The 22,182-nt window shown below is 50.4% G+C and overlaps 1 protein-coding gene across 1 annotated transcript in view; it reads right to left on the bottom strand.

Moving 5' to 3' along the window:
• ranbp2 (RAN binding protein 2) overlaps positions 1–22,182 on the bottom strand; it is a 50,512-nt gene that overhangs the window by 4,216 nt on the left and 24,114 nt on the right. Inside the window, 14 exon segments of the mRNA XM_079518097.1 lie at positions 3,941–4,024; positions 4,996–5,821; positions 6,531–6,832; positions 7,336–7,503; positions 10,096–10,406; positions 10,752–10,868; positions 11,550–11,668; positions 11,763–11,909; positions 13,598–13,733; positions 14,288–14,796; positions 15,927–16,142; positions 16,144–16,384; positions 17,075–19,491; positions 21,036–22,118. Coding sequence (XP_079374223.1) covers positions 3,941–4,024; positions 4,996–5,821; positions 6,531–6,832; positions 7,336–7,503; positions 10,096–10,406; positions 10,752–10,868; positions 11,550–11,668; positions 11,763–11,909; positions 13,598–13,733; positions 14,288–14,796; positions 15,927–16,142; positions 16,144–16,384; positions 17,075–19,491; positions 21,036–22,118 — 6,676 coding nt within the window.

The raw sequence follows: 22,182 nt of genomic DNA, 5'->3' as shown, positions 1-22,182 counted from the left end.
CACATGGAACCAAATGGACCCTTACAGGTCTGTGACTCTGAGAGTGTAACACATGGAACCAAATGGACCCTTACAGGTCTGTGACTCTGAGAGTGTAACACACGGAACCAAATGGACCCTTACAGGTCTGTGACTCTGAGTGTAACACACGGAACCAAATGGACCCTTACAGGTCTGTGACTCTGAGTATAACACATGGAACCAAATGGACCCTTACAGGTCTGTGACTCTGAGAGTGTAACACATGGAACCAAATGGACCCTTACAGGTCTGTGACTCTGAGAGTGTAACACACGGAACCAAATGGACCCTTACAGGTCTGTGACTCTGAGTGTAACACACGGAACCAAATGGACCCTTACAGGTCTGTGACTCTGAGAGTGTAACACACGGAACCAAATGGACCCTTACAGGTCTGTGACTCTGAGAGTGTAACACATGTAACCAAATGGACCCTTACAGGTCTGTGACTCTGAGAGTGTAACACACACGGAACCAAATGGACCCTTACAGGTCTGTGACTCTGAGTGTAACACATGGAACCAAATGGACCCTTACAGGTCTGTGACTCAGAGTGTAACACATGGAACCAAATGGACCCTTACAGGTCTGTGACTCTGAGAGTGTAACACATGGAACCAAATGGACCCTTACAGGTCTGTGACTCTGAGAGTGTAACACATGGAACCAAATGGACCCTTACAGGTCTGTGACTCTGAGAGTGTAACACATGGAACCAAATGGACCCTTACAGGTCTGTGACTCTGAGAGTGTAACACACGGAACCAAATGGACCCTTACAGGTCTGTGACTCTGAGTGTAACACACGGAACCAAATGGACCCTTACAGGTCTGTGACTCTGAGAGTGTAACACACGGAACCAAATGGACCCTTACAGGTCTGTGACTCTGAGAGTGTAACACATGTAACCAAATGGACCCTTACAGGTCTGTGACTCTGAGAGTGTAACACACACGGAACCAAATGGACCCTTACAGGTCTGTGACTCTGAGTGTAACACATGGAACCAAATGGACCCTTACAGGTCTGTGACTCTGAGAGTGTAACACACGGAACCAAATGGACCCTTACAGGTCTGTGACTCAGAGTGTAACACATGGAACCAAATGGACCCTTACAGGTCTGTGACTCTGAGAGTGTAACACATGGAACCAAATGGACCCTTACAGGTCTGTGACTCTGAGAGTGTAACACATGGAACCAAATGGACCCTTACAGGTCTGTGACTCTGAGAGTGTAACACACGGAACCAAATGGACCCTTACAGGTCTGTGACTCTGAGTGTAACACATGGAACCAAATGGACCCTTACAGGTCTGTGACTCTGAGAGTGTAACACATGGAACCAAATGGACCCTTACAGGTCTGTGACTCTGAGAGTGTAACACATGGAACCAAATGGACCCTTACAGGTCTGTGACTCTGAGTGTAACACACGGAACCAAATGGACCCTTACAGGTCTGTGACTCTGAGTGTAACACACGGAACCAAATGGACCTTTACAGGTCTGTGACTCTGAGTGTAACACATGGAACCAAATGGACCCTTACAGGTCTGTGACTCTGAGAGTGTAACACATGGAACCAAATGGACCCTTACAGGTCTGTGACTCTGAGAGTGTAACACACGGAACCAAATGGACCCTTACAGGTCTGTGACTCTGAGAGTGTAACACATGGAACCAAATGGACCCTTACAGGTCTGTGACTCTGAGAGTGTAACACATGGAACCAAATGGACCCTTACAGGTCTGTGACTCTGAGAGTGTAACACATGGAACCAAATGGACCCTTACAGGTCTGTGACTCTGAGAGTGTAACACACGGAACCAAATGGACCCTTACAGGTCTGTGACTCTGAGTGTAACACATGGAACCAAATGGACCCTTACAGGTCTGTGACTCTGAGAGTGTAACACACGGAACCAAATGGACCCTTACAGGTCTGTGACTCAGAGTGTAACACATGGAACCAAATGGACCCTTACAGGTCTGTGACTCTGAGAGTGTAACACACGGAACCAAATGGACCCTTACAGGTCTGTGACTCAGAGTGTAACACATGGAACCAAATGGACCCTTACAGGTCTGTGACTCTGAGAGTGTAACACATGGAACCAAATGGACCCTTACAGGTCTGTGACTCTGAGAGTGTAACACATGGAACCAAATGGACCCTTACAGGTCTGTGACTCTGAGAGTGTAACACACACGGAACCAAATGGACCCTTACAGGTCTGTGACTCTGAGTGTAACACATGGAACCAAATGGACCCTTACAGGTCTGTGACTCTGAGAGTGTAACACATGGAACCAAATGGACCCTTACAGGTCTGTGACTCCGAGTGTAACACATGGAACCAAATGGACCCTTACAGGTCTGTGACTCTGAGAGTGTAACACACGGAACCAAATGGACCCTTACAGGTCTGTGACTCAGAGTGTAACACATGGAACCAAATGGACCCTTACAGGTCTGTGACTCTGAGAGTGTAACACATGGAACCAAATGGACCCTTACAGGTCTGTGACTCTGAGAGTGTAACACACGGAACCAAATGGACCCTTACAGGTCTGTGACTCTGAGTGTAACACATGGAACCAAATGGACCCTTACAGGTCTGTGACTCTGAGAGTGTAACACATGGAACCAAATGGACCCTTACAGGTCTGTGACTCTGAGAGTGTAACACACGGAACCAAATGGACCCTTACAGGTCTGTGACTCTGAGTGTAACACATGGAACCAAATGGACCCTTACAGGTCTGTGACTCTGAGAGTGTAACACATGGAACCAAATGGACCCTTACAGGTCTGTGACTCTGAGAGTGTAACACATGGAACCAAATGGACCCTTACAGGTCTGTGACTCTGAGTGTAACACATGGAACCAAATGGACCCTTACAGGTCTGTGACTCTGAGAGTGTAACACACGGAACCAAATGGACCCTTACAGGTCTGTGACTCTGAGAGTGTAACACACGGAACCAAATGGACCCTTACAGGTCTGTGACTCTGAGTGTAACACATGGAACCAAATGGACCCTTACAGGTCTGTGACTCTGAGAGTGTAACACACGGAACCAAATGGACCCTTACAGGTCTGTGACTCTGAGAGTGTAACACACAGAACCAAATGGACCCTTACAGGTCTGTGACTCTGAGAGTGTAACACACGGAACCAAATGGACCCTTACAGGTCTGTGACTCTGAGAGTGTAACACACGGAACCAAATGGACCCTTACAGGTCTGTGACTCTGAGTGTAACACACGGAACCAAATGGACCCTTACAGGTCTGTGACTCTGAGAGTGTAACACACGGAACCAAATGGACCCTTACAGGTCTGTGACTCTGAGAGTGTAACACATGGAACCTTACAGGTCTGTGACTCTGAGAGTGTAACACATGGAACCAAATGGACCCTTACAGGTCTGTGACTCTGAGAGTGTAACACATGGAACCAAATGGACCCTTACAGGTCTGTGACTGAGAGTGTAACACATGGAACCAAATGGACCCATATTTACAGGTCCATTTGGTTCCATGTGTAAACTCTCAGGAGTTACAGGGCACCCTTGACATTAAAAAGTTTGAGAACCACCGAATCACCGTTTCAGATTTTGTCCACTTAGTTTTGTGGTTTGCGTGCGTGTGTGTGTGTGTGTGTGTGTGCGCGTGCGCATCATGGGTTGCTAAATGTGTCTTGTGTCTTCCAGGTTCGTCTACATTTCACCTCTGCTCAGATGAGTCAGGTCATCCCATCTCCATCAACCTATCAGAATCATCCCCTCAGGGGATCTCACCTCCATCAACCTATCAGAATCATCCCCTCAGGGGATCTCACCTCCATCAACCTATCAGAATCAATGATGCATTATTGTTTGTTTTCTTTCAAGAGGAAATGGTTGCAAACCTTGCTTTCCGAACGCAAACTCTTCTCCGGTGTTTTGGGCCAGGTCAGCGAAAGAGAAGCTCCCGAATGAGTTGAAACCGAAGTCTACAGAGAGAGAAAGAGAGAGAGAGAGAGAGAGAGGGGAGGTTAAAGGGATAGTTCAGAAGTTGTATGAAATACTTGCCATTAATATAGTGGTTGCAACTGTATTCATTGATTGCCCGAGTCCCATGGTGGGAGTTCTGCTCTGGTTTTGGTCAATATTAAGTAGTTCCGGTCATTTTGTGGGGGTCAATGGGGCCACGCAGTAAAAGTAAATGAATCCACAAAACGAACGTAATTTGTATTGTTGACCTATTTCTAAAATATTAGCGCAACTTTCGTTCAACTTTGACCCCTCTATCACATGGAACTAGTTTTTGGGCGTAGTGATATGGACACAAAAAACATAGTTCTGTGTGATAGAGGGGTAAAAAAAGAACGGAAGTTGCACTAATATTTTAGAAATAGGTCAACAATACAAATGACGTTAGTTTTGTGGATTAATTTACTTTTACTGCATGGCCCCCAGTGCCACCCACAAAATGACCGGAACTACTTGATATTTCACCAAAACCAGAGCAGAACTCCCACCACAGGAATCGGGCAATCAATTAATACAGTTGCAACCACTATATTAATGGCAAGTATTTCATACAACTTAAGTTCAAAAAATCTGAACTATCCCTTTAAGTGCACAGCAGTGATTAAACAACACAAAATATGCTCCCTTCCTTTAACTACATTTTAAGTTAGTTTGTTGAACGTTTCCCTCAGAATAAGGATGCTGGGGTTCAAGTGGTTAAACAAAAAGGTATACAGGTTTTTTTTTTTAAGTCTGTCCTATAATAGAAACCACTGTTCTCAGGTTTTCCTCTGCGACATACTGGGGGGAAAAGATCTACATATACGTACTATCCATAATATGACGTGAATGGAAAGGTTCTGTGAAGATTTACATAATCTACGTACCATAATATGACGTGACTGTAAAGGTTCAGTAAAGTGAACAATGTAAAATGAGGTTCTAACATTACCCTCAGCGGTGGTGGTGTCCGAGGAGGGTTCAGGTTCCGACACTACGACGGAGGGTTCAGGTTCCGAGGTCTTTTTCGTCGACAGGTCTATGGGAGCGCTGCCGATGGCGGCCACGCTCTGGGCCTCAGCGGACTGCTCTGCTTGAGGCGTGGAAGACTCTGGTTCAGACTCTGGCTCCAAGGTCTGTGGTTCTACAGACTCTGGTTCAGTCGCTTGCTCCAAGGTCTGTGGTTCTAGAGCTGGAGCCTGCTCTTCTGGGGGGTCCTGGACCACAGCCTGTGCTTCTGGAGTCTCCTGAGAAGTGGCCTGGTCCTCTGTTATCTCCAGCACAGGGCTCTGTTCTTCTGTCACCTCTACCACAGGGCTCTGGTCTTGTGTCACCTCCACCACAGGGCTCTGTTCTTCTGTCACCTCCAGGACAGGGCTCTGGTCTTCTGTCACCTCCACCTTAGGGCTCCGTTCTTCCGTCACCTCCAGGACAGGGTTCTGCTCTTCCGTCACCTCCACCACAGGGCTCTGGTCTTCGGTCACCTTCACCAGAGGGCTCTGGTCTTCGGTCACCTTCACCACAGGGCTCTGGTCCTCTGTCACCTCCAAGACAGGGCTCTGGTCTTCGGTCACCTTCACCACAGGGCTCTGGTCTTCGGTCACCTTCACCACAGGGCTCTGGTCTTCGGTCACCTCCACCACAGGCCTCTGGTCTTGTGTCACCTCCAGCACAGGCCTCTGGTCTTGTGTCACCTCCAGCACAGGGCTCTGGTCTTGTGGAGCTTGGGCTGCGCTGCTGTAACATGTCGCAGCGTCTGTTCGTAGCAGCTCAGCATCCTGAAAGAGTGGGTTCAACATAACATAACAATCGAATTCCACTTCAATCAATGGCTTACCAGCACAGCACATTTCCTTTGCATGCGTTCTCTTTAAGATACAAATGTGATCGGAATAGTTTTTATTGTACCTGGTCATTGATAAAGCACGTAACTTTGGGAAATAGTAGTCATAGTAGCTTGTTTACAACTGAAACGGACTTCCTGTGCACTAACTTCCTCTTCAAAATAAGAGCCAAATGTAATGATTAGTCAACACTAGTTTTATTTCTAAGTCTACTTACAGGACATTAACATCACATTTGAGTTCCTTTTGAATGCCGGTCAGATTTCTCTACATAACTGTCTCAGCTGTTTGTGCGCAAATGCGCCTTGCGTGCCTTTGATCTAGGCGCAGAAAATATTTAGACGACGTATGCGCACTGGCACATCGGTTGTGTGCCCCCCTGATTATTAATAACATCTAAACATGTAAACACAACATGAAAAAAAGGGAAAAAAAACCTGAATGGTTCAAGCCAATTAATTAATTAAGATTTGAGTGCCCACCCTAACGAGCGAAGGTTCGAACCCTGAATGTTCGGGGACAGCCTTAGTGGTCACCTCTTCATCTAAAACTGGCTTATGAATAGGCCTCCCGTGGCCCTGGATTCAGAGCGTCTGCTAAATGCCTACATGTGTAAATTGACGCTGCGTGCTGCGTAACGTACCAGGGCCTCGTGGGCCTTGCGGAGCTCCGTCTCAAAGAGCTCCGTCTCTGGGTCGTCGCTGTCCTCCGTTCCCAGACCACAGAAGAAGGTGGGGGGGAGCTGCAGGCTCCTGGCCTTCTCCTCCTCGTCTGGAGTGCCCCTCTTCTCCCAAACCACCTGGACCTCTGGGCTAGCGGTGCCGCCGGACACCTGGACCTCTGCATCTCCTACCAAGGTACCGCGGCAGGCTGCAGGTCTTCTCTCTCTGGCATCGAGGTAGAGCTTTCCATTCAAGGCCTTCACTGCAGACTCATAGGTCTCATCTGAGAGAGAGAGAGCGCGCGCACGCACGCACGCACGCACACACACGCACACGCACACGCACACACACACACACACACACACACACACACACACACACACACACACACACACACACACACACACACACACACACACACACACACACACACACACTATTTTGTACTGAACTTAGATTTTCCCCATGAGAATCAAGTGAGGCAGTGGTTCCCCAGACAATCTCGCAACGCGTTGTGAGCTTGTAGATCTGCTATTTTCAGCATGCAACCAAGTGTAAAATGACTTATACTGGATCTCTTGTCCACTAGTCCCTTCCTAACATTTTAGTCTAGTTCAAATTTGTTGACGAAATTGTCAATACATAGTTATTAGTCATCATAGCTTAGTTTTCATTTAGTTTGTCAGTGAAAAAAGTCGAGAAACATTATTCGTCATAGTACGAGTCGACTAAATCAACTCTGGTGGCAAAGTGCTGCGGGCTCAGATGGAGTGTGGCGGTGCTCACCGTCCGATTGGTCGTCGTCCGAGGCGTAGTGGGCGTCATTCTGGTAACAGAAGAAGGTGATTGGCAGCTGCAGTTCCTGCGCCAACGACGCCTGCTCTGCCGTGGGCTCCCTCACGAACACCACCTCTGGCTCCGAGTCGCCGTCACCCGCCTCGGCCTGAGGGGGCGCTGTTACACAACAACAGACAGAGGAGAGGCGAGGTCAGTGTGTGTGTGTGCGTGCGTGCGTGTGCGTGTGTGAGCAGGGCCTGCAGATTAAGCAGACTTAATCTGCCCCCCACCCATAGAGAAATGTTCCCATTCCTACGTACATTTTTAGTTTTTACATAATAGATCAGTCCATGCAAGTCTATATGGTTACCAAACCCAAGCATGAATTAATTCTGGAACACAAATGTATCCAAAGAAGCCAAAAATAACAGTTCACACGTACACTATTATATGAATAAAAGTCCCTGGACTAATTTCTATTTTTGAAACAAGGTTCTGATATGAAGTCTATTTAGTGTGACTGACAGGGTGAGCATTTGGACGTCAGACTTGGTTCATTACAAAAACACATTTTGCAGCATTGGAACTTCACTGAGTTCCAACCTCCAGGGCACATGTTATACTATTATAATATTAGTTTAGCCACACAGAACTCTATCCATGCGTTGCACAACATTCCATACCATGCATTTTGTCCTACTGTCAAAAATAAAAAAAACTACCGCCCGGGGGCCACACTCACACCCGTTGGTTCGGAATGCATTTCCTAGTGATTCTAGTGAACCCGACACCCCGGGAGGAACAGGAGCGTTCCAACCCTGGCTACCTGGCTCCGTTGAGACGGGCCTTCCCCTGTTGCTACCCATCCTGCGCTAAAAATGACCGCGTGTGACACGGAGAGGCAGCGCAGCGTGGCGCATTCCTTCCTCCCTGGGCGTGGAGAATGCATTTCCTCGGCTCACCTTTCAACACAGGGAGAGCAACAGGACCTGCAGACCAACTAAGTGGACCTTGATTTTTGAGCCACTCCAACTAACAGCAATGTGTCCCTTTGTCTGTCTGTCTGTCTGTCTGTCTGTCTGTCTGTCTGTCTGTCTGTTTAGAGTACCAACGGGTGACAAAGTGGTGCTGTTGAGCTTCACACTGTGCACAGGTACATGATGGGAATCTGAGTTTTTTTAGTGTTAGTGTAACACCAGCACAGAGCAGTACAGACTACGGTGTAGCACATGATGCACAGTACAGTACAGTACAGTACAGTACAGTACAGTACAGTACAGTACAGTACAGTACAGTACAGTACAGTACAGACTACATAGTCAGACTATTGGGGTGTGGTGATGGCCCAACAGCACCACTCAGAACAGACGGATCATATTTCTTTTTACAACCTGCTCTGACAGAAGCTTGGAGATCTGCTATATTTCAATAGCTAAAGCATAACATAATGCTTTAACCCATTCTGTGCGGGAACCCCTTTTTGGTGTTTCAAGCATTATGTTATACTTTAGCTATTGAAAAATAGCAGATCTACAACCTCATAGCACACTGAGTGTCGCGCTACGAGCTTGTAGATCTGCTATCTTTTGAAAAATCGTGAAAATGTGGCACACATCTTTGAATATATATTCTTTCAACTCAATTCAATTGAACTCAATTCTTTGCTTCTGTGGGGTCCCTGGAACCACATATTTTCAGATGGGGGTTGGCAGCCAATTACAGACAATTCTGGGGGTCCTTGACATGAAATAGTTTGAGAACCACTGATATAGAAACATAGGGTTTTTCAGAAAACTGTCAGGATTTAGAAGACATTTGTAGAATGTTTTCACAGGTCTAAATGGGTTAAAACCTTAAGAGTATATATTAATAGAGACGTGCTGCCGTTGACTATCATTGCACGCGTTTACGTATGAAACAGCGTTCACGTGTCATCATGAACGTGCACAATGATAGTCAACGGACCAGCGCGTTCATGTGTTTGGCCCAGCGCTGCAATACCAAATTCGGCCACTATGTCCATTTCCCCTCAGGGTTTCCTCCGGGTGCCGTCTCTATTAATATATACTCTAAGGTTAAAACACCAAAAGGGGGTTCCCGTCCTGAATGGGGTTAACACACATTTGGCCGGTCACTCAAGAGGGTTAGCAAACACAACATGTGCAGGTTTCTTCCAAAAGAAAAAAAAATAATAATAAAAAAGAAAAAACAGTTTTCTTTGGTCACACAAACGGAGGATGGACATGCAGCTCATTCTCCATCCTGGGTGGGTTTGTTTGTTTTCCACTCCGTGCAGCGGGCGGGCGGGCGGGGTTATGTCTGTCTGGCGGTGGGTGGCGGGTTCGAGGGGGGGGTCAACGTGTCACGCGGGGCGACAACAACACACGTCGGGACAAAAAGGAGTACCTGGGGGGCGGGGCTCAAATTGGGAGGCAGAGGTGCTGCTGCTGGCGGTCCAAAAAGCCATTGGGTTATCTTTGAAAAGCCTAAAATCCAACCCTATAAAGATACGTACAGTAAACGGTTGGCCGTGTGAGGAGAAGAAATGAGAATGACGGTGGAGTTATGAATCACAATAACAAGGTCAAACCGTCAAAATGATGTGGGGTAAAAATAATAACATAAAACGTTGCCACTCAGAGACAAGCATTATCGGAAAAGTAATGCAAAAAGAAACCAAGAAACAAATCATCAAATTCACTTCAGAATCAAAACATGGCATGATCGGCCGGTCCACTAGGGGGTAGAGACGGGGTCGGTCTACCTTACCTTTCTCTGGGATCCCGAACGCGGGCGCCGCGGGAGACCCGTGGACGGGACGAGGTCCCACGCCGTCTCTGGCGTCCAGGAAGGACGCCTCGGAGGACTCCTCCTCCTCCTCCGGGGAACACGAGGAGGATTTTGGGGGCGACGACCCAAAGATCTTCTGGAGGGTGTCGGTGCCGAAGACGAACTTGGGAGGAGACATAAACAGTTTGTGGTGCGACGACGTGGTTGTGAAGGCCATGGGGGGGGTCGTCTTGCTGCTGTCGGGGGTGTGGAAGGTGTCGGACGGGGACAGTTCTGTCGCGGTGCACTCCCTGGTAACGATAATGATATTACATTTATTTATATAGCACAGTGGGGTTTTTTATGGAGGGAAAATATTAGAACTACAAGCAGGGATAATAGAACTACAAGCATGGTGGTTTCCTCCAGGATAATAGAACTACAAGCATGGTGGTTACCTCCAGGATAATAGAACTACAAATATGAATAATTAATTACCTGGTGGTTTCCTCCAGGATAAATAGAACTACAAACATGGTGGTTTCCTCCAGGATAATAGAACTACAAACATGGTGGTTTCCTCCAGGATAAATAGAACTACAAGCATGGTGGTCTCCTCCAGGATAATAGAACTACAAACATGAATAATTAATTACCGGGTGGTCTCCTCCAGGATGGCGATGGCTGCTTCTCCGCAGCAGACGGGCGTAGAGGCGATGGGCGGTGGTGGAGAGACCGTGGAGGACACTGCAGCGTCTTGAGGCGTAGCCACCCTGAGGAGGAGGAGGAGGAGGGGGGGTGGAGTAGGAGGAGGGAGGGGAGGGGGAGGAGGAAGAGGTTGAGGAGGAGGGGGGGTGGAGTAGGAGGATGAGGAGGGAGGGGAGGGGGAGGAGAAGAGGAGGAGGAAGAGGAGGAGGTTGAGGAGGAGGAAGAGGGGGAGGAGGAAGAGGAGGAAGAAGGAGGAAGAAGAAGAGGGGGAGGAGGAGGAGGAGGAGGGGGGAGGAGGAGGATGAGGAGGGAGGGGAGGGGGAGGAGGAAGAGGTTGAGGAGGAGGGGGAGGAAGAGGGGGAGGAGGAAGAGGAGGAGGAAGAGGAGGAGGTTGAGGAGGAGGAAGAGGGGGAGGAGGAAGAGGAGGAAGAAGGAGGAAGAAGAAGAGGGGGAGGAGGAGGAGGAGGAGGGGGGAGGAGGAGGATGAGGAGGGGGGGGAGGAGGAGGCCAGTCACCATCATTAGTTACATATAATTACTGGAGATGATCGCAATTCACCCTCTGTCAAGTCCCATGTGTGCCCCTCTTCGTACCCATTGGTTGCCGTTTCGTGGTTGGACAAAAATCCTCTCTCTCCATCCACTACCATTGAAATAAGGTGTTTTTCAGTTGCTTCGTCTTGATATTCTGTGCGTTCAATTGTTATTTTAATTGCTATGGGGTCAACAGCTGGTTATTATTATTACCTGGGGGTCCTTGGGGTCAACAGGTGGTCCGTGTCGTGGGCAGTCTTGGCCTCGTCGAAGGCCTCTTTGAAGGATTCGGCCATTTCCTGCAGCTTGAACCTGACGGCCAGCTGCTCCACCTGAGGTTGAAGAGTTTATTTAGTTTTAATCCTGTTTTTTTGACTGAAATTCCATTTGTTTTTTTTTGGAATTCAGTCATCAATGAACACCTACCCTGCCGTCGGCTCCTTCTCCGAAGTCCATGGCGCTCCAGATCCAGGCCTTCTCCGAGCCTTTCATGGGCTCCAGCTTCATGTCGGCTGTGATCCAGTGGTTGGCACAGAGCTTCAGCACCTGGTCCCTCCTCATGATCAGCCTCACCTGAGGGGGGGGTCACAATCATTACATAAGCGTCTAGTCGCAATTATTTGACGGGCCATTTTTAAAGCGCAGCTCAAGACCTACTTCTACACTCTTGTTTTTTTTTTTGTGGCTTTCGCCTTTATTTATTTATTTTTTATGGAGGGACAGACAGTAGGCTGAGAGGAAATGGGGAGAGAGATAGGGGGGTGACATGCAGTAAAAGCCGTCGGGATCGGGAGTCGAACCCGCGGCACACTGCCAGACTGGATTACCAGCCAAGGTGCCTGGACCGCTGAGCCACGGCCCAGGCCTACACTCCTACACTCTAAGGCAGCTTTTCACATTTTTTACCTAAAACTGCACCGATCTGCGTGAAACGTTTCATGCACACTCCCTAGAGGCCAAGGACAAACCTTTGACCTGCATTTTCCGCATCTGCCTTTTATAGCGCCACCAGGAGGCCGACTTTTGTAAAACACATTTTTTGATATTACTCCTCCAGATTCTGTCCAAAAATTATTTCTATAGTCATGTGCTCAAGTCGGATCTGTCCGATATTTCATATTCCATCCTAATTGGCTTTCAAAGTTTGCAAGATTGCCCCGTTTTGAACAAAAGCCTCAAATCATGAACGCAGCATGCAATTTACGTGAAATCTTTCACACATTTTCTTACTAGGCTGAGGAATATATCCCACCCTTTTCACATTGGCCTGTTATAGCGCCACCAACAGGTTGATTTTTGCAAAACACATTTTTGGAACAAAATGCAAAATGCCTCAAATCATCCAATTGCCATCAAAGGCGTATGAAGAAATGGCACCTTTTCACATTGGCCTATTATAGCGCCACCAGGAGGCCACAACCTGACCTGGCTTGGTGGAGACCTGTGCCCTGAGGGGCACTTTTTCTAGTCTTTTCTTTTTTTTCATTGCTCTGTAAAGCACTTTGAGCTGCATTTCATGTCATGAAAGGTGCTACACAAATAAAGTTGTATTATTATCATTATAAAAAACCTTGAACGATTACTATTGCAATTTCACACCCCTTTTTAGCTTAGATTGACAGGCCTAAATTCTTTGTGATGGTCAACTCGACCGACGCGCACCCGACGATCGTAAATCATTTGTGATTTTGTATCGCATCGTATCTGCTAGCTAAAGGCTGTGGGCTGTGTTGTGATGAGTCGTTCCACTTCCGGAGGCCCCCACCTTCCCATTTAACCCGGAAGGACAACAAGCCAAGGGGCCAGTGAGGCTCTCCAACGTTGAAGCACTGGGCCCTAGTGGTAAGAGGAGGGACTGCAGGCGGACCCGTGGAAGTATGATGAGGAAACCCTGTGCAGCTGGGCTTTAACGTTGAGCGCGTTTGCACTTCCGCATTTTGGGCACCACATTTTGGTGCCCAAATCGAAAAAAGGCGGAAGTAGACGGTCCTTCCGGGTGCTTCAAAACGCCACTGAGCAACTTCCACTGACATGAATAGCGGGGGGGGGGGGGGGGGGGGGGGAGGAGCTTCGCACCAGTTCAGTCTCTATCCTTCTTTATACTCTATGCAACAAGTTCCATAGAGTGGGCTTGGACGGGCGGCCCCTGGGGCAGTACAACCATGCTAACACTAGGGACAGCAAAGGAGTTAAAGGTCTCACCCTGTGTGTGGTGGTGCTGGAGGATCTTCAGGTTAGAGGTTAAAGGTCAAAGGTCTCACCCTGTGTGTGTGGTGGTGCTGGAGGATCTTCAGGTCTCCGATGCCTCGCTCCTTCCACTGGTTCAGGTCTTTGTCGTAGCGGTACATCTTGGCCCGGTGGCAGAACACCACCTGCTCGTCCTCCTCCCCAGTGGACCTGGAAGAAGAAAAAATGATTAAATAGGGCTGGGACTTTAACGGATTAACCCATTTAGACCCGAGGCCGTGTTTGAAGCATTATGTTATACTTTAGCTATTGAAAAATAGAACATCTACAAGCTTGTAGCGCGGCACTCGGTGCCCCGCTACGAGCTTGTACATCTGCCTAGGTGCGGAGGTGAGCGGGAGGGGTCGACATATGCCCATACTGGGCTGCATTCAAGACACTTGCCTTGTGTCCGACACCCGACTTGTGTCTGAACACAGCTTTGATGGATGTGTTCTGCCCCCCCTCCCCCCATCAAACAAAATGTTCGGTCAAACCATATGGGCTTCCATTGGAAATGCATTGGAGCGGCCATTAAACACAGACACAAGACAGGTGTCTTGAATGTGTGAACGCAGCCCAGTATTAGGCCACCCCCTCCTGGTGCTGTGGCCATCTTGGAAACTAAAACACAATATAAACAATGGGAGAGAGGTGGGGCCGAGAAAGGCTCTTATTGTTGGGGAAATAGTTGAGAACGACTGCCATAGAAACGTTTAACTCACGTGTCCACCAGGTCGGGCAGCGGCACGGCGGGCTCAAAGTACTGCCCGTCGCCGCGCTCTTCCTCCAGACTGGTGTCCTGCTCGTCGTCCGTGCCCGTCCCGCCCCCTGCGGAGGCTGCGGCGGCGCCCGGCTCCTCCCCTTCCCCGCTCTGGTTCAGTCTGCCAGGAGGGGACTTCGCCGGGCTGACGATGGGCTGGAAGCTGAAGTTGAAGCCGCCGGTGGCCGACTCGCCGAACCGGAAGAGGTTCTTTCGCACGGCGGTGATGGAGACGGGGCTGCTGGCGCCGGGGGTGACATAGACGCCGGAGGGGGTGTCTGCGTAGACGCCGGACGTGTCTGCGGAGTCTGCGTAGTCGGCGGACGTGTCCGCGGTGTCGTCCAGCGCATCCTCTCGGAGGTCGTAGTTGTCCCACTCCAGGGCGGGGCCGGTGATGTCGGCGTGGGGATGGGGCTTGATGGCGAGCGATGTCGTCGTCGTCGACGCGTCCGCTTGGCCTTGGTCCTCGTTCTAGGGATGTTAATAGTTAATCGTTAATCAATTCATCGTCGTTAGGAAATGAATCAATTAAACAGTTCATAATTAATCGATGTTTTTGCAGTTCTATCATTGGGTGGATTTAATTGTATTCCTCGTACAAAGATACCATTGCTCGGCCCTGTATCTCAAATGGTCAGTATATAATTTTATCTGAGGATCTAAACAGCAGCAGGTATCGTTTCTGGGTCCGAAGTATCGCGAGATTTGGATGCCAGACAGGAAACGGTGGGAAGTCTCGCGATACTTGGTGCGTTCAGAAAGGTACTTTTTAAATTTTTATAGAGGTATGGTATCTAAAGAGCAGTGTACACATCGAATAGCAACAACACAGCAGACAATAATGTGTTACAAGTCTTCTGTTATTTTCCAGAAGTGATTACTTTACAAAAAGGTCTCAATTGTTCATAAATAATGTTCGTTATGAGCTGGTCCAGCCGGCTCCATTCACTGCCATGTATTCATTGCACTTCCGAGTTTGGCTCCCATGAAAGTGTCCATGAAAGTGTCATGGCGCAGCCCAGTCACGTGACCACTTCTGTTCCTTCTCAAAACTTCCTTGGTCTCCCCAAAACAGCAATGGCTCTGATCGGACAAATCACTGGCTAAGAGTCTTTAGCATTCATATTTTAGACGTGCGGTCACGGGAGTTGCTATTGAGCCACTAAACAGTCGCTTTATTTATCCAGCGTGATTTGAAATGGAAAACTCATAAACAGGAGGAAAAGAAAGGCCTCATCTACCACCTTCATCTTTTTTCAATACATTGAGGCTGAAGGGAAAGCAATGGAACAGCCGCTCGACGAGAGTTTTGATATGCGGTAAAGCCAACTTTATAGTTTTATCATTAAATAAAGCGCTAAATAACACGTCGTTGGCGGCTCGCAGGGCTCGGGATTTCATTAAAAAGGCGTTAAAGAAGTCGTTAGCCTGGAAGGATTATAATATGTCTTTTTGTATTCTTTCTGTATCAGTGTAGATTTTTATGTTAGACATTAAAGGGAAATTAAGATTCTTAGATGAAAAAAGGCGCTTATCAACTAACCGCTTTATCGATCGATAAGGTTATCAATTATCAATGAATGACTTAATGAATTGACTACCTCGCCGCTCCCCATCTTGGTCTTGTTGTCGGTCAGGAATAACTTCAGGTCCTTCAGGCCCGTCTTCATCTCCTCCGCCTTGCGGATGAGGTGGGCCGTCCGGCCCGTGTCCAGCAGCTTGTGGGGCGTCTGCAGTGGGATGTCCAGGAGCAGCCGCTGGCACTCGTCGAACTTCCTCTTGAACTCCTCCGCCAGCTCGGGGGTCTTGAACTTACTTGGCGGCCAGCTGCTCCAGCGTGGTGACGCCGTCGGAGAAGTCGTTGGCCAGCCACATCCAGGCCTTGTCGGAGCCCGCCAGGGGCTTCAGGGTCATGGTGGTGGTGATCAGGTGGTTGGCGCACACCTTGAGCACCTGCTCCCGCCTCATGAGGACGCGCAGCCGGCCGTTGGTGGCGTTCTTCAGGAACTTGAGGTTGCCCACGCCTCGCTCCTTCCACTGGCTGATGGTCGGGTCGAACCTGGAACAACAAGACAATGGAAACAGCGGTTAATTTTTATTTATTTTTTTAATCACACCCGTGTGAAATGAGGGGCACTCTTATCATTATACAGTCACATCATCTCATGAACAACTGAATTTATGTGATGATTGGTTCGCCGATTTGCTTGTCCATATATGATGTAAGTTGTCCCTTCATTGTCAATGGCATTTAATGTTTGTGTTGCCAAACAATTACGTCATATTTGAGGCACATTTGACCTAATTTCTCATTTCATTGTCAATGGCAAATATGAGACGTGAGGGGACAAAGTCTGTATATGAGGGGCTAGCACCCCTCAAAAAACAACCTGTCTTTTGATCACACGTACATTTATTTTTAATTTCTTATTTTCTACTTTTGTGTTTGAAATGCATCATGTTTTTTGTAGGCCGTCCACTCAAGTCCTGTTATGTTAGTATTGTTTAGTGTTAACGGTCTGCGGACTACGGATGGAAATTAGCATCTCTGCTAAATCCGGTGATTTATGCTATATTTATATGTAATGTTCATTATTAATATGCTGTCACGTCTAAATAAACCAGTGGTTCTCAAACAGTGGTCTGGAGACCACCAGTGGTCCTTGGACCCGTATTTAACGCTCTCAAGAGTTTGCCTGTTATCTCTCTGAACCACTGAAATAAAGCAATAAAGTGAAAGTGCAGTAACCTGAAGAGCTTGACCCTCTGAGAGTACAGGACCTGCTCGTCCTCCTCCCCGGTCACCACGTCCACCATGTCGGGCAGCGGGACCACGGGCTCGAACTGGATGTCGTCCTCCTCCTCCGTGCGGTACATGTCCTCCTCACCCTCCCCCCCGGTCTTTCTGGGGGTCGGCGGGAGGGACGAGAACAGCTGCTCGCCGGCACGACAGAAGCCTTTGAAGAGAGGGTCTTTCTGCCCGAACTGGAACTCTGTCTTGGCCACGTCTCCGAAGCCCAAGGTGTCGGGCTTAACGTTGAAAAGCGGATTGTCCGGGTCGGTGTCTTCCAGCGATGCCGTGGCGATAGAGACGCCACCACTCTCCTTCTCTTTCTCCCTGTGCTGATCGGCGATGTTCTTCAGAAACATGGATGCGGACCCCGCCGTCGCGGCCAGTGGCTCCGCGGGCTCCTCGGTCTCCTTCGCAGCGTCCTGAGTGCCAAACTTGAAGCCACCGGACGAAGGGGGTATGTTGAAGGAGAAGCCTGCAGCGCTGCTGCCGCCGCTGCTAGTCCCAGACGGCGGAGCCTCAAACTTAAATGAAGAAGCAGCAGAGGTCTTCTCTTTGCTTTGGCCGAACTTGAAGGAGCTGCCGAAGGGTGCCGTGAAGCCAGAGGGTGCCGTGAAGCCAGTTCCGGCAGGCTGACCACCACCGGACGAGTCTTTAGTCCCGAAGCTGAAGCTGAACGCAGAGCTGGACGGAGCAGCGGCGGTCGCAGCGCCGCCGCTGCTGGCCGGAGCACTACTGGCGTTGGGATTAGGAGTCTGACAGGACACGCACAGAGCGGCCGCACCATCGTTCCTCACCAGGCAGGTGTCGCAGTCCCACTGGCCGCCCTTCTTCGCAAACATGGCCGCCAGTGACGACGGCGGCGGCGCGGCGGGGGCGTTGGGGCACGGCGTCTGGCAGGAGACGCAGTGAGAGGCCGAGGCGTCGTTTCTGACCAGGCAGGTGTCGCAGTCCCACTGGCCGTCCTTCTTCACGAAAGCAGCTCCAAAGTTTGATGGGGTGGCCGTCAAGGGCTTGGGGGCCGGCGGAGGTTCTACGTCCGTCGTGGCCGAGGGGTTCTGGCTTTGACACGACACGCAGTTGTTGGCGGAGGCGTCGTTTCGCACGCAGCACGTGTCACAGTCCCACTGGCCCAGCTTCTTACCGAACTGTGCCCCGAATGCAGAGCTGAACGCGGGGCTGGAGGGTTTCAGGGCAGGTGCAGGTGGCCCTGCTGTGGTCGGTGCCGAGGGGTTGGGGGTTTGACAAGAAACGCAGTTGTTGGCGGAGGCGTCGTTTCGCACGCAGCATGCGTCACAGTCCCACTGGCCCGGCTTCTTACCGAACTGTGCCCCGAATGCAGAGCTGAACGCGGGGCTGGAGGGTTTCGGGGCAGGTGGCCCTGCTGTGGTCGGTGCCGAGGGGTTGGGGGTTTGACAAGAAACGCAGTTGTTGGCGGAGGCGTCGTTTCGCACGCAGCACGTGTCACAGTCCCACTGCCCCAGCTTCTTACCGAACTGTGCCCCGAATGCAGAGCCGAACGCGGGACCGGAGGGTTTGGCTGCGGCGGGAGCGGATGGGGGCGGGGCTGTCTTAGAGGAGGGGTTGGGCGTTTGACAGGAGACACAGCTGTCCACGGAGCTCTCGTTCCTCACGGCACACGTGTCACAGTCCCACTGCCCTGACTGCTTGACAAACTGAGCGAAGCCGGAGCCGAACGGAGTGGTCGACGGCTTGCTCGCGGCGGGGTCCTCGTCGTTTGCGGCGGCAGGCGTCGCGGTGGCAGCGGTCGTGCCAAATGTAAAGGAAGAGGGCAACGAAGCCCCGAACGCCCCGAAACCCGTGAACCCAGTGCCCGAGCTGGCGGGCTTGGACGAGTCTGTCCCGAACTTGAAGGAGAAGGCCGAGGCCGAGCCTTCCTCCGCCGACGGGGCTTTGGCTTCAGCGCCGTCCGGCTGTGACGAAGCGTTGGGGTTGTCGCTCTGACACGCCGCGCACTTTGTAGCCGTGGCGTTGTTCCTCACGCAGCAGACGTCGCAGTCCCACTCGCCGTTCTTCAGCACGAACTGGGCTCCGAACGCGCTCGCCGCCGGGGGTTGAGCGGCGGGCGCCACCTCCTCTTCTTCCATCTCCTCGCCGTCGTCGTGCGTCTCCGGCGGCGCCTCGGCGACGATCCTCTGCGCCTCATCGAACTGCGTCTTGAAGAGCTCCGCCTCCTCCGCCGTCTTGAAGCGGATGGCGAGCTGCTCCGTGCGCGGCTGCTCGTCGGCGTAGTCGATGGCGTTCCACACCCACGACTTGTCCGAGCCGGCGTTGGGCTTCAGGAGCATGTCGGCCCGGATGTAGTGGTTGGCGCAGATCTTAAAGACCTGTTCCCTCCTCATCAGCAGGCGCACCTATAGACACAGTAGGAGACAGAGTTAAGATCTACAAGACCTGTTCCCTCTTCATCAGCATCCACATATACAGTATTCACATATATGAACCTGAATATGGCATATATATGCAGCATAGGCTATATTCTGCATATACAGGCATAATATATTTAAAATAACATAGCACCACCATTAGCCTTTTCATGTCGCGCACGCCCTAGAAGGCGCTCGCGCACCACAACCGCTGGACTAGTAAGTCCACCAGTCAACCTTGTTGGTACTAGTGGACTAGTTGATAAGAAATAAATAAAAGGGGGGGGGGGGGGGGGGTGTTGGTTCCCACCCCCCGATTTTGTAGGCCTCTAGATCAGTGTTTCCCAACCTTTTTTGTCCCAGGGCACACTTTTCATAGCCTAAAAATCTCAGGGCACACCTAGATATACGGTGTATAGGCCTATCTATATACATATACATACATGTATATAATATATACAGTATATATATATATATATATATATATATATATATATTCATCACCAAAAAAATTAACTATTTTTGTTCTCTCTTTTTTGAATTATTATTATTACCACAGTACCACAGCCCAATATAGAACCTCAGACTTTATTGAATAAAAAAAACTTTGGGGGATTTAATAATAAAAAATGAATTCCTTTAAAAAAAATACATTTTGGATAAAAAATTGCTCATATGCAATGTGAAATGCCACCTAATTCTTAATCATTTTCCTTGTCTTTATTATGGGCCAACTTGTGAAAGCTGCATGCTTTTATTGTGAAGGGTCTCAGTTCTCACAGCCTGCATATTTCCACGTGCTGAAAATAGCTGATCGACAAGCTCACAACGCGTTGCGAGCTTGTAAATCAGCCATTTTCAGCATGGAACACGTGTACGACGAAGAATAAATCAGGCATCACTGCGCTTCTGTGGAGGGAGGGAGATATATTGTGTTGGCCAAACGAGGCGATCATGTATGGACACTTGGACAGCTATTTTTCGTGGCACATTATGTTTAATCACAACAACGTCACGTTTACCTCCTCAGTGTTTGGGTCGGGACATGTAGGACTGTATGTGTCTGCTGTCTACGTGCATATGCGCGAAATGTAGCGTCTTCTGGATGCATCTCTTTTGCATTAGCATTTCAATGGCCGAGGGTCGTTAGAGTCTATTGTTCCGTCATTATCGCACGTCTAATGGTTTATCGCACGTCTAATGGTTAGACGTGTGACAACAACAACGACGCAACAATAGGAAGCCTGCAGCCCAGTAGCTATAATATTTCTTTCGGGGAGGGTTAGTGTTATTTTCGGTCAAATCAGGCGGCACACCTGGACACATCAAACGGCACAGTAAAGTGCCGCGGCACACAGGTTGGGAAACACTGCTCTAGATCAGGTAGATTATAGTTATAGTCACCAATGTGCAGTTTATAAATGTACAAATATTTATTTCCAAACAAATACAAAATAAAAAAAATTACATAATAGGTAGTTAAACAACGAGTCGACTAGTAAAAAAGACTAGAAGTGAATGCCCTATCGTACCTTCCCGGACAGGCAGTGCTTGAGGATCTTGACGTTGCCGATGCCTCTCTCCTTCCACTCCTTGGTGTCGGGTTCGAAGCGGAACAGCTTGGCTCTGTTGCAGAACATCTCCTCCTCGTCCTCCTCGCCCGTCTTCACGTCCACCTTGTCGGGCAGCGGAACGATGGGCTCGAAGTGCGGCCCGTCTTCGTCCTCGTCCGGGCGGGCGCCGTCCTCGTTGTCGCTCTCCGTGGCGGCCGCGGGCATCCCAAATATGGGCGGCGTGGGCCCGGCGGGAGGGGCCGCGTCGTCAAATCGGAACGGTTGCTCCGCGTTGGCGAACACGCCGCCTCCGCCTCCGTTGCCCAGCGAGCTCTGCGCCGCGTCGGCGAATGAGAAGCCGCCGGGACCTTTGGTGCCGAACGTGAAGATGCCAGGCTGGGCGGACTGATCGGGGCCGCCGCCCGGAGGCTTCAGCTCGGCCTGCGGGTCCGTCTTGTTGGCGGCGGCGGGGGGGAGGTCCGACGTCAGGAGACCCAGCAGGCTCTCACTGTGCTTGCCCCCGGGCGAGCCCGAGAAGGTGAAGTCCCCGTCGTTGCACTTGAAGTTGGACTTGAACTTGAACGAGGAGGAGGAGGACGACGCGGGCGTGGACTGGGCCACCACGCCGGCCCCGAAGCTCGGCACCTTGGGGCCGTCGGAGGACGCCGGCGCCTGGTGGGCTGCGGCGGGGGCGAACGCGATCTTCCCGAAGTCCAGGGCCTTCGCCACAGTCGCGTCGCCGGCGCCTTTCGCCGCCGGCTGCACCGTGGCGGGCGGCGGCGGCTTGGTGAAGTAGCCGGGCTCGGGCAGCGGGGGGGGGTTGTTGGCGGCCGGCTGGCCGTAATACTCCTCGCTGTACGGAGAGAGCAGGCTGGTGGACGGAGAGTCGAAGCGGAGAGGACCGCCGAACACCTGCTGCTCCTGAGGCGGAGGGTACATGCCTGGCCCCGCCCCTCCCCCCGTGGGGGGCAGGGGGGGCGTGTGGGTGGGCTGCTGCTGCTGATAGGCTGCGTACATGTGCTGCGGGGGAGGTGGCATGCGGCTGATGCCATACATTGGGCCCTGTGAACGAGAGGGGGGACGACGACGACGACGACATTAGTTGGATTCACTGGATTCACCCAGA

The sequence above is a fragment of the Electrona antarctica genome (genome assembly GCF_951216825.1).
Source record: "Electrona antarctica genome assembly, chromosome: 13".
Classification (NCBI taxonomy): Eukaryota; Metazoa; Chordata; class Actinopteri; order Myctophiformes; family Myctophidae; genus Electrona; species Electrona antarctica.
The sequence above is the reverse complement of the archived record's forward strand: the minus strand, read 5'-3'. Positions and strand labels throughout refer to the sequence as shown.